Genomic DNA, 15,061 nt, shown 5'->3' with positions numbered 1-15,061 from the left:
TCATGTCCTCCCTGTCTCTGAATTATGGTGCTGTTCTGGGCCAACGCCAACCAGGGCAGTTGTGGCGCCTGGTGTGCATGGCCAAAGACAGGCAGTTTCAAGCTTTAGACAGGGAGGGGTGCTCCTGCTCTCAGCCCCACCTGGCATTCTCAGTGGCTTTGGTAAATCCTTGTCGTGGTTTAACCCCCACCGCGCGGCCACTCACACCCTTTTCCCCCCGCAAGGGAGAAGAGGGAGAAAAGGAGGGAAAAGGAAAAAACCTCTTGGGTTGAGATAAAGACAGTTTAATAGAACCAGATATAGAAAAAGACAAATGACACTACTCATACCAATAGTAACACCAGGCACTCTCACTGCCAGGTGAATTGTCATCATCTGGAGCAGTGATCACGGATTCCCACCCCCGGCTAACCCCCATTTATGTACTGAGCAGGATGTCTATGGTATGGAGTATGTCATTGCCCATGCCATCCTTCTGTCAGTTCTATGGGAAGCTGAAAAAAAGTCCTCCCAAAATGTAAACATCACTCAGCAACAATTACAACAACAGGTATGCTTGACGTTCCTGTCACAAGCATGCCTAGAAAGAGAGACTAACTCCGTGCCAGCTGAAACCAGGCCAACCCTCCACCGGCCCCGTCTCCTCAGCCAGCCTCCTACAGCTGCGCGGTGGAGCCGTGCTCACACGCGGGAGCACAGGGCAGCCACAGGGGAACAGCAGGAGCAGCCACGCGCGTCGCATTCACTGAGCCGGGCCGGGTCCCCGGAGGGCGGAGGGCAGCGGCCTCAAGCGCAGCAGCCTCAGAGCTGGTGAGAGGTGCCGCGGCCTCCTGCTGCCATCCTGGCTTGTGTGGGTGGAAGGCAGGCACACGGCTGAGGGGGCAGCCCGGTGCCCAGGGTGGCAGGGCAGGCTCCCTCTGAAAGTGCAAGAGCTGCTCTCGAGGCCCTTGAGGCGTAGCATGGCTTCCCAGGCACCAGAACTGGGCCCCAGACAAACCGGGCTCACTCGGGGTGCTTTGTTTTTTGACAATTGACCTGAAGGTGGTGCCCCGTATCTGCGTAGAGTAGACAGGAGGCAGCCTCAGAGAGCACAGCTTGTCTTCTGCGCATACTCTGCCACTCCAGCACCACATTTTGCAGGTGTTTAAGGGGAACTGATGAGAGAGGGGGGCACACTTCACAGATAACTGAAGGAAGAGTTGGGGTCATTTTGGGGAGAGGACTCTGGCAGGGACAGCAGTACCCAGCAAACCCCACCAGTAATGCCATGGAAGTCCACGGCGACCCAGCTCACAGGGCCTGAAACACCAATGCTCTTCACAGATGGAGCAAACGTGGGAGCAGGGGGGAAATATCCGGGGCTGGGTCCCTTGTCTGGGAGGAGAGAGAAGGGCAGAGAAAGGGAGGAGACAGGGAAGGTGAGGGGGAGGTACAAGCGTGGAAAAGGGAGACAAGGCAGGGTGAAGGAGCCCGTCACTCAGAAGCAAGCCGCTGGTCGGTTTGCTTGTTTGACCGAGCCCTGCACCTAATCACCACAGTCCATACCACCTTCTTTTTGAGAGTCTTACATGCCCATGCAGCATCATCCATCACACAGACCATCTCTGGCACCCCCTGGCACCCAGCCTACAGCCTAAGCGTGCAGATGGGAAGAAGCAGACATGGCCTGTGGAAAATAATGTCAGGAATGGGAGCGGAGAGAGCCCGTCAGGAGACTCCAGCTGGCATGTGAGGGGTGGTACTGGGCTGTGGAGGGACATCCCAGATCCATCCGCCACCTGGAAGCTGCAGGATGTCTGCCCAGAACCGCCCTCAGCCCAGGAAGAGCAAGGCCTTCTGCTGGGGGCAATCCCCTGCTGTATCTCCTCACTCTGGGGTGGCAGGACCAGGTCTCCCCACGTCAGGAGGCAGCGGTGACTCTGACCCTTCTCCTGGAAGGGAGACGGACTCTCTCCTGCAGTTCAGCCCCCTTTCTGTGCCCCCTGCTGATAGCCCCTCCATGCCTGCACCTCCTTGGTGCCATCCTGCATCCCTGCTGCTCGGGCAGCCATCGTCCATATGTTGGTCCTGCGTGCCACGCTATGGCTGCGTGTGCTGCTGGCACGTTGGTCCCTCTGCTGTGGACACCCTGCGCTTCACACTTATCTCCAGGGCCTGGCCCCGTGGACAGACACTTTCCCTGCTCCAGCTCTGCCTGTTGTCACTGGGCTGCTGCAGTGCTCTGTATAAGCGGCACGTCAAGACAACACAGAGGAGCTCTGCACACGCTCGCCAACGGCCCTGCGACCCTATTTCACAGCACCAACCCCTCTGCTAGTTGCAGCACCCCAGCCTACAAACACCCCTGCACGCCAGCCAGCGCCCCGCAGCGCCCTCTCCTTGCTGTTCTGCCCCCCCAGACCCACAGTCACAGGCTGCTGCGCACGAAATTTGGTAGTGCTCGCTTGAGAAAGGTGTCCCTCCGTGGAGCTGCACTCGGCTTCACAACAGCGCCACACAGATGCCACTGCGGGGGCTGGAGAAGGGTCCAGAGTTGCCCTCGGCGGAGCAGCTGCCCTGCAGCCGCCCCCCGGATGCCACGCTCCCACTGTGCCCTGCGGACCCTCGTCCTTGTGGTCTGTGGTCTGCAGCCCTCCGACTCCAGGGTGAGCTTTTCCCCGCGTCTCAGCTCTTCTCAGCCCTCGGCATCAGCCCGCCTCGGGGGCACGCTCGCTTCCCCTCCGTGCCAAGTGGCTCCTGGGAACGCCACCTGTGCCATCAGCGCGGCGTGGGAGACCCCGCTACGCAGGGAGCAGCGCAGAGCCGGCTCAGCGACAGCTTTGTACGGAGGAGGGCACAGGGGGTGACACAGCTCTGAGGGGAGCAGCGGCATCCTCAGCACGGCCCCGCTCCCAGCAGGGCCCAGCTCCCAGCCTCGGCGGACGGAGGATGAGGGGGACGCAGGGATGCGGCTCCCGGGGGACAAACCGAGCTGGGAGCTGTTCCCCTGCGCGTGTGTAACAGGCACGCTGCCCTCACCCCACGCCGACCCCACGTCCGCCCTCCCTACGCCGACCCCATGGCCTGCCACCATCTTCTGTGCCCGCCACCTCCTCCCGCTGTGAGCTCCCTCCTTCCCTCCCACCCTCCTCTGCCTCCCCTCGGCGTCCCCGAATCCTGGTAAGCAGATATTGAACCCGGGCACCCAGAGCCCCTTTGGGGTCCCGCTGACTGCAGGGGCAGGGGTAGGTGGGCAGCTCCCGCAGCAGATGGGGGGGACAGAGCCCGGCCGGGCCCTGGCGAGGGACGGCACGGCAGAGTGGGGGGCGGACAGAGGTGCACAGGGTGACACAAACAGCCAAACTGCACAGCAACACACAGCCAGTGCACAGCAATGCACACTGACTTTCTTCTAGGGAACAGGCGATGGGACAAGAGGAAACGGCCTCAGGTTGTGCCAGGGGAGGTTTAGATTGGATATTAGGAAAAAAATTCCTAAAAAAATCCCTAACCAAAAGGGTTATCAAGCATTGGAACAGGCTGCCCAGGGAAGTGGTGGAAACGCCATCCTTGGAGGGATTTGAGGGAGGGGTAGACGTGGTGCTGAGGGACGTGGTTTAGTGATGGTTTTTGTCAGGGTTAGGGCAATGGTTGGACTCGATGATCTGAAAGGTCCCTTCCAACGCAGACAGTTCTATGATTCTGCGATTCAACGAACACTGACACACACACTGACTGCACACCAACTCTGAACACCCCCACACTGCACACCAACACACACTCACACTGACTGCACACCAGCACACACTCACACACACGAACACTCCGAGTGCCACACACACAGGGCACGTGCAGGTCGTGCGCGGCGAGCAGCAGGCATGCGCACTCAGCGTGACACACACTCGCACCAAGTGCACGCACAGACAGCCTGCCTGTGTGCACACAAACGCCCGCGCACACAGCACACGCCCTGCCCTGTGGACGCACACGTGTGGTGTGTGCACACGCGTAGTGTATGCACAGGCTCAGCTACACCACGCTGCACCTCTACTGTGTGCACCCCCGTGTGCATATGGAGATGTAAAGTGCACGCAGACACCGAGTGTGCCCACACATGGCGCGCACACACAGTGCATGCACACACGGAGTGCACGACACAAACCGACATGCCGGTGTGTGTGCGCACACACACAGCGAGCACCGGGGGGGTGGTGCTGGGCTCGCCCCACTCGCACGTCGCTGCTCGCCTGCCGCGGCTGTCACCAGGTGGGCTCTGCAGCACCCAGCCACGTGCGTCCTGCCTGTAGTAGTTCTGTTCTCTGGTGTATGTGCTTTGGGAAGGACCTGGCGGCAAAGGGCTGCAGAGCGCAGGGTGGCCGTGAACGCCCCAAAGGGGCTGTGATGCCACGTTGCTTTGTCCCTGCAGGCTGTCAGCAGGCAGTGCTCCGAGCCGGGCGCTGCCGCCTGCCACGGGGCACACACGCAGGCAGAGCGTTCAGCGGGGCTCTGTCGGGGGTGCCCGAGCCCAGCTTCTGCCTCCCCTCCTGCTCGGAACCCCCCATGTTGCTCCCCCTTCCCCCGAGAGACCACCGTGCCCAGCAGAACCAGGGACTGTGTGACATCAGCCCTGGCAACCAGGGCACCGTGGGCAACGCCAGCGCTGCGGGCACCGTGCCGGCTGCTGCTCTGGTGGCGACGAGCCCGCGGTTCTTGCAGCTGCCACGTGCCGCTGCCAGCCATGACTTTGCTCCTCGTCCTCGTCCTGCTGGCCCTGTGCTGGCCCGTGCACGCCACGTGGGACAGCTGTGGGTAAGTGGCCGAGGCTCGGGGAGGGAGCTCAGGCAGCCCTTATGGGGTTCACTTGTCCCCTGTGGCCACCACCGCGCAGCTTCCCCAACCCCACGTGGGAGCCTCAGAGCCTCGCCAGCCCCCAGGCCGCTGGCACAACCCGTCTGTGGGGCCAAAGCAGGAACAGGGGCGGGCGCACGCGCGCCCCGGGGGTTCCCTGGCCCTGCTGCCCACGCAGCGCCTGCTGGGGAGGGAGGACGGCTGACCCTCAGCCAGAGCAGCAGCAAGCCATGGAGCAGCACACTCTTGAGTTTCTGGTTACAGAGCGACCTGCGGGCTGCGGCCCATGGCTTATCACTACGGCACGTCGCGTGTCGTGGGTGGCACGGACGCCCAGCCAGGGGCCTGGCCCTGGATCGTCAGCATCCAGGACCCCTGGGAAGCAGGCACGGGGCACATCTGCGGAGGGTCCCTCATCAGCTCGCAGTGGGTCCTCACGGCAGCCCACTGCTTCATCAACGCCAGGTAAGGAGGATCGGGAGCGGGGCCGTCCCCACCACGCTGGCAGGTGCCCTGTGCCAGCACCACGTGCTGCTCCCGCCCCGGTTCCTCGCCCGGTGCCTGGGCTCTCCTGGGCCGGCGCAGAGACTGCTCGGGAGAAGGCTGCGCTCGTGCCGCATCTTCCCAGCAGCCCCCGGCTCGACATCGCCTGCGCCCGAGGCACGCCAGGGCCGTCGCACCCTCTGCAGCGCGGCTTTCCCCTCTCCCCGGGGCAGCAGCAGAAGGCAGGGAACTGCTGGGCTGCTGCAGCACGTGGCTCCGCTCCCTCTGAGCCCCCTCTCCATCTCCTTCCAGGCACATCAGCATGTGGCGCGTGGTGGTCGGGGCCACCCGCTTGTCTCGGCTGGGCCCGGAGGTCCAAGTGCGCAATATTCGGCGGCTCCTGGTTCACCAGCACTATAATAACATCTCACAGAGCAACGACATTGCGTTGCTGGAACTGAACCACCCCGTCCAGTGCAGCTACTACACACAGCTCGCCTGTGTGCCCGACGCCTCGCTGAGAGTGTCGGAGCTGACGACCTGCTACGTCAGTGGTTGGGGTGCCACGGCTGCAAGATGTGAGTTCCCCAAAAGCGCTCGTGTCCCGAGGGCAAGCTTGGCTCACTGGGGAGACGGGCTGGGCTTCCTGAGAGCAGAGGGGAAAGCCAGAGTCGGGCCGTGGGGACATTCGCCTACGGAGAGAGGGGCCCAACCCATTACCCAACGCAAGACCAAAGGGCAACAGCGGTACAAGGCCTTCAGGACGCAAAGCCAAGAACCCGGGCAAGGGGTTCACCAGACGGGGTGGGGGGGAGGGGAGAACGGGCAAAGAGCTGCTGGGTGCTAATTCCTTTCTGTGCTCACAGCTGCAAAATCAGCTGATGTCCTGCAGGAGGCCCAGGTCCACCTCATCGACGTCAACCTCTGCAACAGCAGCCGGTGGTACAGAGGGGCCATCCACAGCCACAACCTGTGTGCTGGCTACCCACAGGGTGGCATCGACACCTGCCAGGTAGGAGCGTGCCACAAGCCCAGCCCCAGCAGCACAGGCAGCCCTGGCACAGCCGCCCAAACACACCCCGGGGCGGGCTCTGCCCGCCAAGTCGCCCTCCCGCCGCTGGCTCCCCACCCCTGCTGGGGCTCACCTCCCCTTCCCCATCTGCGGGTCCTTGCCCCGCGCACGCCTTGTCCCAGAGGCCGGGGACTCTGCCCGATCCCAATCCCACAACGTCGCTCTTTCACACGTCCAGCAGCCAGCCCTAGTGCTGACAGTGGCCACCCAACACACCTCAGGCCTCTCTCCTCCGCTGCAGGGTGACAGCGGTGGTCCTCTGGTGTGCAAAGACAAGAGTGCGGAATACTTCTGGCTTGTCGGCCTGACCAGCTGGGGGAGAGGCTGCGCAAGAGCCAGGCAGCCCGGCATCTACACCTCCACGCAGCACTTCTACAACTGGATCCTGGTCCAGATGGGACTGCGCCCCGCAGTAAGGGCGACTCCAGCATCACGGGACTGGAGTCATTTTCTCACCACCTCCACCCCCTATCAGAGGCCAAAGACAACACCAACACAATCGGGCGGGTTTGGATCCTGCCCATTTCCACGACAGAAGCTGGTGGAATTCTTTACTCGGGTGCAGGAGCTCCTGCGGCTCCTAAGAGGGGAAAAGGCTTGAGCAGCAGGACGCACAGGACCCAGCGCAGGCTGCAGCGTTCCACCGCGTCTCCTTCTGGGGCAACACCTGCCGATCCAAAGGCAGCCTCAGTGCCAAAGGCCTGCTCTGTCCTGCCCACGCTCCTCTGAGTGTATGCGGGTGCTGACGATGACGGTTGTTGAAATAAAGTTGCCGATTTTCTCAGCTAACCGTGCCTCGCTCCAATTCAGTCTCCTGTGCAAGGGAAGGACTTCCCTGCCCAGCACCTGCGGAGTGGGGCTGCAGGCACACCGTGGGGCACAAAGGGCAAGAGTCGCTCCCGAGGGCTGGCGATGTGCCTGGTCACAGAGGAGGGTGAGGGGGCAGCGGAAGAAGGGAACACAGGTCGTGGGGGGCTAGAGGTCTTGGGGACAGCAGTTGGGAACGCAAAGTGGCTTAGGCCGGCTTCTGGTGGGATCCCCGCGTGTGTGTGTGTGTGTGTGTGCAATGCACCAGTGAAATTGAAACTGGACTCTCTCGTGACCCAGGAGACACGGAACTAGGAAGACCCGAGGTTTGCACCGATGACTGCGTAAGGAGTTTGACATCCAGCCACAGCTATTACATGGACTTAACTTCCATATTGTTAGTTGAGGAATCTGAGAACACGCTGTGCTTATGAATCTAGGGGTGAAGGTGTGTTTATGTTTCACTAGTAAACTGAGCGTGTGGGAAGGCAGAAAAGGACTGGACTGAGTTCATGTTTATGCACATGGTGGTTACATATACGTGGGTGCGGGTAAAGGCATTGCTCTGGCTATGTCAATCTGTTTTGCTGGTCACATTAATTGTGTAAGTCTGTGTGTGTGTGTGTGTGTGTCTGTCTGTCTGTCTGTCTGTCTCTTTGGAATGCAGCACAAGTCTCTTGAGCAGACCCACGGGAGCAGCAGCCGCCACATCCATCGGGCTGGGATAGGACAAGCCTCCTGGGTGTGAGAGTCCACCTGATTCGGCTCTACCAGACCCGGCGGGAGAAATCCCCCGTGTTCAGAAGTCTACTGGAGCTGGCTGCTCCGTAGCAGAATGGGGAAGAAAACCCAAAGAAACTCTGCGGCAGAGATCACAGGGTGGACAGAGAGGCAGCGCTGGCCGGGCTGCGAAAGCAGTGGGGAGGGCTGGCAGCTGGACTTGCGCTGTGGAGTAACTGGGCTGCCTTGCAACAAAAGTGCAGGAAGGATGCAAGCTCAAAGCTTTAGAAAAAAAATTTCTTTAGTGTTTGTCCGCTCCAGTGGGTACCGTTAAAGCCTCTGGGCAGGACCCTGCCCTGCAGGTGCAAGAGTGGCTTAGCTCTCCTGGCGAGCTTTGCCTTGAAGAAGCATGCAGTAACGAGCAACCGCGTGGCTACTCTCGCCCTGCCCTTGACCGTGACGTGCAGTGGCTCAGGCCAAGCCAAGGACAGAGGCCCAGACCGTCCCCCACAAGAAGGGCAGAGGCCCAGCTGCCCATCACCAGAGCTCTCAGGGCACGAGAAAAAACACCTTTCTCTGTGAAGGCCAGCTCTAACTAACCCCAGAAATCTAGAGCAAAGGGAGAAAACAAGTCAGGGTCCGGGGCTTAGGCAGATGGCGGCGTCTCTTCAGGGCAGCTCTCCTCTTGATCCGACAAATTCTCACTCCTCTTCTGCAGGTCGAAGTTCTGGAAAGGAGCAGGAGAAGGAACTGCTGAGAAGCCTGAGAGCAACAGCTACGCTCTGCTGCGGTTCTTTCAAATTCGGCCTAGGGCAGCGTGGGCTCTTCAGAGGGTCATCACCTCACCCCTTCCAACCTAGATGCCAGCAGCACACAAAGCCCACGGTGTCACCAGCAGAAGGCAAATCTTTCCATGCCTGCAAAGCTTCACCCTTTGCCACAGGCTCTGCTTTCCCTGAGGCAAAAAAGCAGAGCTGCTCATCACTTAGGAGGAGCGCAGGAAGCAGAGCCTTTCTTACCTCCAGTTCTCGCATGACCTTGTCCATGAAATCTCCCGAATTCTGCTTGTAAGCAACTGCCAGTTTGATAGCATCGTTGAAGAGCTGATGGGAAGGAGAATGCTTGTCGCTCAAAGTAAGGGGCACTGGGCTTCTGTAACATATGGAAACTGTTCCCACACCCCAAGAAAAAAAAACACAACCAAACTTGGCAACTACCTATAGCTACCAGGACCTCACAAGTAGCCCAACAGGTGTACTAGCCCGTTTTCTGCTCTCTGTGCCTACAGCAGTCCCCGTGTCCTTGGACTGTACAGGGGTCTCCTGGATGCTGAGGCAAATAGCTGTTAGGGACACGCGCACACCTGCAGGTCTACGATCTGTTGGCATCAGGGAGTTGTGGTGGGATGGCTCCTATGACTGGAGTGTTGGAATGGAAGGATACAGGCTCTTCAGGAAGGACAGGCAGGGGAGATGAGGAGGGGGTGTTGCTCTCTGTGTCAATGACAAGCTGGCGTGCATGGAGCTCCACCTGGGGATGGATGAGGGGCCAACCAAGAGCTTATGGGTCACGATTAAAGGGAGGGCAGGGACAGGTGACGTTACAGTGGGGGTCTGCTACAGACCACCCGACCAGGAAGACCAAGTGGACGAAACCCTGTATAGACAGACAGGAGCAGCCTCACGTTCACAAGCCCTTGTCCTAATGGGGGACATCAACCACCCCGATATCTGTTGGAGGGACAACACAGCAGGGCATAAGCAATCCAGGACGTTCCTGGAACTCCCTGATGATAACTTCCTTCTCCAAGGGACAGAGTATCCAACGAGGAGAGGTGCCATGCTGGACATTGTTCTCACCAACAAGGAGGGGCTGGTGGGGAACGTTAAGCTCAAAGGCAGCCTTGGCTGCAGTGACCATAAGATGCTGGAGTTCAAGATCATTAGGGCAACAAGGTGGGCGCACAATAAGATCGCTACCCTGGAGTTCAGGAGAGCAGACTTTGGCCTCTTCAAGGATCTGCTTGGGAGAGTCCCGTAGAATAAAGCCCTGGAGCGAAGGAGGACCTCCTCCAAGCTCAGGAGCGATGCATTCCAACTAAGAGGAAGTCAGGCAAAAACGTCAGGAAGCCTGCATGGATGAACAAGGAGCTCCTGGAAAATCTCAAACAGCATGGCAGGGACTGGCTCACTGCAGGCCACCCAGGCTGTCACGGCTCTTGCAGCCCTGCTCAGAATGGCTTCAGAATCACAGAACCACAGAATGGTGGGGGTTGGAAGGGACCTTCGGAGATCATCTGGTCCAACTCCCGTCACCCAGAGCAGGCTGGACAGGAACACGTCCAGGTGGGTTTGGAATATCTCCAGAGAAGGAGACTCCACTGCCTCTCTGGGCAGCCTGTGCCAGGGCTCTGGTACCCTCCCAGTAAAGAAGTTTTTCCTCATGTTGAGACGGAATTTCCGGTGTTCCAGCTTGTGCCCGTTGCCCCTTGTCCCGTCACCAGGCACCACTGAGAAGAGTCTGACCCCATCCTCTTGACACCCGCCCTTTAGCTATTGATGAGCACTGATGAGATCCTCTCTCAGTCTTCTCTTCTCCAGGCCGAACAGCACCACGTCTCTCAGCCTTTCCTCATAAGAGAGATGGTCCAGTCCCTTGATCATCTTCGTAGCCTCCACTGGACTCTCTCCAGCAGTTCGCTGTCCTTCTTGAACTGGGGGGCCCAGAACTGGACACAGTGCTCCAGATGTGGCCTCCCCAGGGCAGAGCAGAGGGGGAGGATGACCTCCCGCGACTCTGCTGGTGTTTTGGTTGCTGGTCCTGTGGCCCTGCGGCTGGGTCGGGCTGGTGCTGGTGAGGGGGAGGCTGAGGCCAGCCGCCATGGGGCTTGCCATAGGCCAGGCCGTGCTCCCTGGCCCGCGCCTGCCCCTGTCCTCAGAGGCTGCTGCCCTGCACCAGCACAGACATGCCGGCCAGGAGCTGAGGAGCAGCGGGAGGCTCTGGCCATGTTCCTGGCCTCTCTCTTTCCAACATGGGGCAGCAGCGTCCAACCCAGTGTGTGGGGACCTGCCTCCTCCCACCGCGGCTGCCCAGGTGGGCACTGCCACATCCCAAGGGACCAGGGTCCCCAAGAGCCGCTTGGAGCATCTGTTTGTCTGTCCTGTGCCTGGACCGTGGCTTGGCACTGAGCGGGGCTGCAGCTGGCCTTGAGGTGACGTTTCCTCCGCTGCGGGTGCTGCAGCATCAGCCCTGCCCCACCACCCTCTGGGCTGCCTTAGGAGCGTGACAGACACTTGTCCCCACATGGTCCTTGCTGGGAAGATGGGAAGTGAGTGGCAGAAGCTCCTAGAGGGCTACACTCCTAGAGGGCTGTGCCACAGGGGAGAAGACCCAGCTGTGCTTCCCTGGACCACAGGATAGGGCAGGATTAGCTGGTCAGCTTCCTGGGAAAAGCAGTCCCATTGCCCAAGAGCTGCCCCCCGTTCCCCTGTGAGCTCATGGCACTGAAGGGACGCTACCCTTTTGCAATCTCAAGAGGTCCCTCAACCCCCCCCACACCTTGTTCCTACCTCCATAATTTGCATTCTTGTGTCTGTGCAAACCAAGCTCAGATGATGTCCCACCATCCCTCCTCACCCTGTCCTGCCGCCCTGCCTGCACCCATGCAGATCCATGCCTCCCTGGTATGAGCACTCCGATTGCCAGACGATGGGGATGATGTGCTGACAGCAGGCCTTTCGAACACAAAGCACAGGCACGGGCTGGGACTAGGGCTCTGGCAGAAATAATTTGTGACTTGCCTTCAAATAAAGCAGGTTGCATGTCATGCAAGAAGATGCTTTTCCTGCAAAGCAGATTGGGAGTGCAGCTGAGTGAGTAGGAGCAGAGGGAGGAAGCAGACTGCAGGACGACGCTGGCTTTGCCATGGCCCATCGGGAACAGAGCAGGATATTCTCAGTGCCAAACTAACTAACGTGGGAAATTGGTATTTTTCCCAAATGGGAGCCAAATGCAGCTTTTTGCTGCAGGAGGCAATTGGGGCTTTCCTGGGGGCTGAGGTTATGCACAGTGGGTGATCCAAGCAGCGAGGAGGGGACACAACAGACGGAGGGGAGAGGAGTGGGCTCGGGAAATGTGGCAGACCAAGAACGCCTTGGAGAGAGCAGGCTGAAGGACAACATGTTAAGGGAAAGGTGTTACAGGGGAAGAAACTGCTTCTGGCAGCACAGTTTTTCTCCTTTGCTAATCACCCTCTCCAAAAACCACTGATGCCCCCCCATCTGCAGCCACCTCCGAGCTGGCCAGGCCATGTGGGGGCCTTTCCCTCCCACTCTCCCGGCTGGGTGGCGGGGCTTGGGACGCTGCTTGATGCTGCTTGTTGCTCTGCCTGGAACTGGAGGGTGAGCTGTGCCCCCAGACAGTGTATCCTGCAGGGGGTTTGGGGACACGTAAGACCTCAGCCATCTCCGGGGCTGCAGTCCAGAGCATCCAGAAATCCCTCTGCACTGCTCCCTGGAGCAGGATCCCACAGGCTGTGGGAGCCCCCGTGTCCTTGTGACTCACGGCTGGGGCGGTTGATGCTCGGACCCGAATGCCGCGTCAGCGGCCGTGGAGTCAGGGCAGAGCTTGTAAGAGTGTTGGAGTGCATTTGGGGTGCTGGTGACTGGGGGCGCACTGGGAGTGTGGAGGGCAGGGTGCTCACGAGGGCAGAGCAAGGTGAGGCGGCGAGAGAGGAAACCTTGCAGGGTGTCTGGGAGCCCACAAGTCCCCCTGTCCGGTGCCATGCTGTGCCCCCAGGACCCTGCCCCAAGGGGAAGGCTCTGTCCCTGCACAGCCCCACAGCTGCCTGCAGAGCTCCATCACTGCCGCTGAGGCCACCACAGCTGCCTGCAGTGAGGCCAGCTGTATGCCAGGAGCTTGCTCTCTGCTCGGGGCCGCCCTGTGCCGGAGATGCGCTCTGTTCTTCATTGCGCTGAGCTGCTCTTCCACACCCTGCTGCTTCCCAGAGCTCGTCTCTCCCCCACCTCTTGCAGCTGCAGGAGGCTGCTGCGAGACATTTCAGAAGATGGAGCAGACATGTCTACCGCAGAGAGACTTCAGTTGGGCTGGGAAGCTTGTAGCAGCTCTGCACAAAGGAGATGGTGTGCAGTCAATCATCAGATCCCCCCACCCTGCACACTGCATATTTAATGGCTCTTTGGGTCTTAATGTTTAAATCTATCTAATGAGCATTTAACTGCTGCTCAATATTTAATGCCTCGGTGTTCAGAGTAATAGTCCCATGTATCACAGTGAGTGCTGGTCCATCACTCTGGGCATGCGGAGAGGATGCTGTGGGAGAGGATTTAGCATGGGGCAAGAGAGGATGGGGGATCTGCTCCATGACACCTTTTGCATAGACGGCAGGTTATCTCTGCCCCATGAGCTCTTTGTGACTCTCTGATGTCTGACTTCTCGGTGGTGCAGTAAAGCTGGAGCTTGTCTGTGCTGGCTCGGAGTGAGGGCCTGGCATCCTGCTGTGGGGCTTGTGCTGGAGCTGTAGGTTGGGAGCTGCTCCGGGCAGCCTGCGACACCCGCCGCGCAGTGACACCATGTCCCTGGCCCACGATATCACCCTGCACCAAGCCTCTGCCCACAGCTGCTGAGCTTGTTTGCAACCTGACAGTTGGTTCTCCTGACCAGGCAGCCCCACTGTGGCTGTCACACCAGAGGCTGCATCAAGACCTCTGGATGCTTGGATGTGACTGCAGGGCCTGCCTCTGTCCCTGCTGTCCCCACCAGTGCCTCCCCGAGGGCCGCAGCCAGCACCGACAGGAGCCAGGAGAGCAACACCGTGAGCCGGGTATCCCTGGGAGTGCTGGGAGATGAACTACGGGGCAGCAGGGCCAGGCCACAGGGGACTGGTGAAGAGCAGAGACACAGGGGCAGGCAGAGCAGGACAGCTTTCATCTGGCACCCCCTGTGCTCTCCTGCAGCCCTGTCCCCCCCGAGCCATGTGGCTGCACTGGCCTATGCAGAGGCAGAATAGACTGGACTAGCATAGCATAGCGTAGAGTAGCATAGCATAGCATATCATAGAATAGAAGAATAGAATAGAATAGAATAGAATAGAATAGAATAGAATAGAATAGAATAGAATAGAATAGAATAGAATAATAGACTATTTCAGTTGGAAGGGACCTACACCGATCATCTAGTCCAACTGCCTGGCCTGAAGTTAAAGCATGTTGTTAAGGGCATTGTCCCACTGCCTGTTAAACACTGACAGGCTCGGGGCATCGACCACCTCTCCAGGAAGCCTCTTCCAGAGTCTGGCCAATCTCTCGATAAAGAAATGCTTCCTCACGTCCAGTCTGACCCTCCCCTGGCCCCGCTTTGAACCATTCCCAGGCGTCCTGTCCCTGGGTCCCGGGCAGAAGAGCTCGGCACCTCCCTCCCCACGTCCCTCCTCAGGGAGCTGCAGAGCCATGAGGTCGCTCCTCAGCCTCCTTCTCTCCAAACCAGACCAACCCAGAGTCCTCAGCCGCTCCTCAGAGGACGTGCCTTCCAGCCCGCCGCCAGCTCGGCTGCCCTCCTCTGGGCACACTCCAGGACCTTCACGTCCTTCTCGAATGGTGGCTCCCAGCACTGCACACAGAGCTCCAGGTGAGGCCGCGCCAGCGCCCAGCACAGCGGGACGTTCCCCTCTCTGGTCTTGCTGTGTCTGATGCCCCCCGGGATGTGGTTTGCCCTCTGGGTGCCAGGGGACACTACTGGCTCCTGCTGAGCTGTGCCCACCAGCACCCTCAGGTCCCTTTCTGCCCTTCACTGGCCATTACTGCAAAGGCCGTTTATAGATGTGCTTGTGCCTGGAGCAGGCGGTGATGAGTGACCTCAGCTCCCAGAGGAATGGGCACAACTGCCCTCAGGAGCCTTTTGCCTATAAGCTTTACTGCTGAACAAGTGCCCTTGGTACCAAAGGTGAAATATGTTGGCAAGAGTCATCAGAACCAGGCTGTTGGCCCATGTAACAGATTGTACGTGAGACAAGGATGAGACCCTGAAGTTACCAGAGTTCCTGAGGAACCAGTTCATGGGGATGGGGACAAAGAAGACTGGTGTGAGCTGGCTGTGGTAGTGCCTGCTTTTTGGGTACCATAACATCGTCACTGT

The 15,061-nt window shown here is 59.5% G+C and overlaps 1 protein-coding gene and 1 long non-coding RNA gene across 2 annotated transcripts; one reads left to right on the top strand and one right to left on the bottom strand.

Moving 5' to 3' along the window:
- The first annotated feature begins 4,717 nt into the window (after positions 1 to 4,717).
- LOC128910479 (acrosin-like) lies at positions 4,718 to 7,025 on the top strand. Its single transcript, XM_054203778.1, has 5 exons — positions 4,718 to 4,788; positions 5,092 to 5,292; positions 5,623 to 5,888; positions 6,177 to 6,322; positions 6,624 to 7,025. The coding sequence occupies exons 1-5, from the start codon at positions 4,718 to 4,720 to the stop codon at positions 6,981 to 6,983; spliced, it is 1,044 nt and encodes a 347-aa protein (XP_054059753.1). The 3' UTR covers positions 6,984 to 7,025.
- A 1,167-nt stretch (positions 7,026 to 8,192) lies between these two features.
- Positions 8,193 to 11,751, bottom strand: LOC128904177 (uncharacterized). Its single transcript, XR_008464426.1, has 3 exons — positions 11,479 to 11,751; positions 8,929 to 9,012; positions 8,193 to 8,636 (listed from the first exon to the last, which is right to left on the bottom strand). It is a non-coding gene; the product is annotated as an uncharacterized LOC128904177 (long non-coding RNA).
- Positions 11,752 to 15,061: the final 3,310 nt, after the last annotated feature.

This window comes from Rissa tridactyla, chromosome 1, assembly GCF_028500815.1.
Source record: "Rissa tridactyla isolate bRisTri1 chromosome 1, bRisTri1.patW.cur.20221130, whole genome shotgun sequence".
NCBI lineage: Eukaryota > Metazoa > Chordata > Aves > Charadriiformes > Laridae > Rissa > Rissa tridactyla.
The sequence above is the reverse complement of the archived record's forward strand: the minus strand, read 5'-3'. Positions and strand labels throughout refer to the sequence as shown.

Bases quoted from the DNA above. Each gene is read 5' to 3' on its own strand.
- LOC128910479 (XM_054203778.1), top strand. From the start codon at position 4,718: ATGACTTTGCTCCTCGTCCTCGTCCTGCTGGCCCTGTGCTGGCCCGTG. The intron at 4,789-5,091 runs GTAAGTGGCCGA...TTCTGGTTACAG, and splicing joins GCCACGTGGGACAGCTGTGG to AGCGACCTGCGGGCTGCGGC. The intron at 6,323-6,623 runs GTAGGAGCGTGC...CCTCCGCTGCAG, and splicing joins GTGGCATCGACACCTGCCAG to GGTGACAGCGGTGGTCCTCT.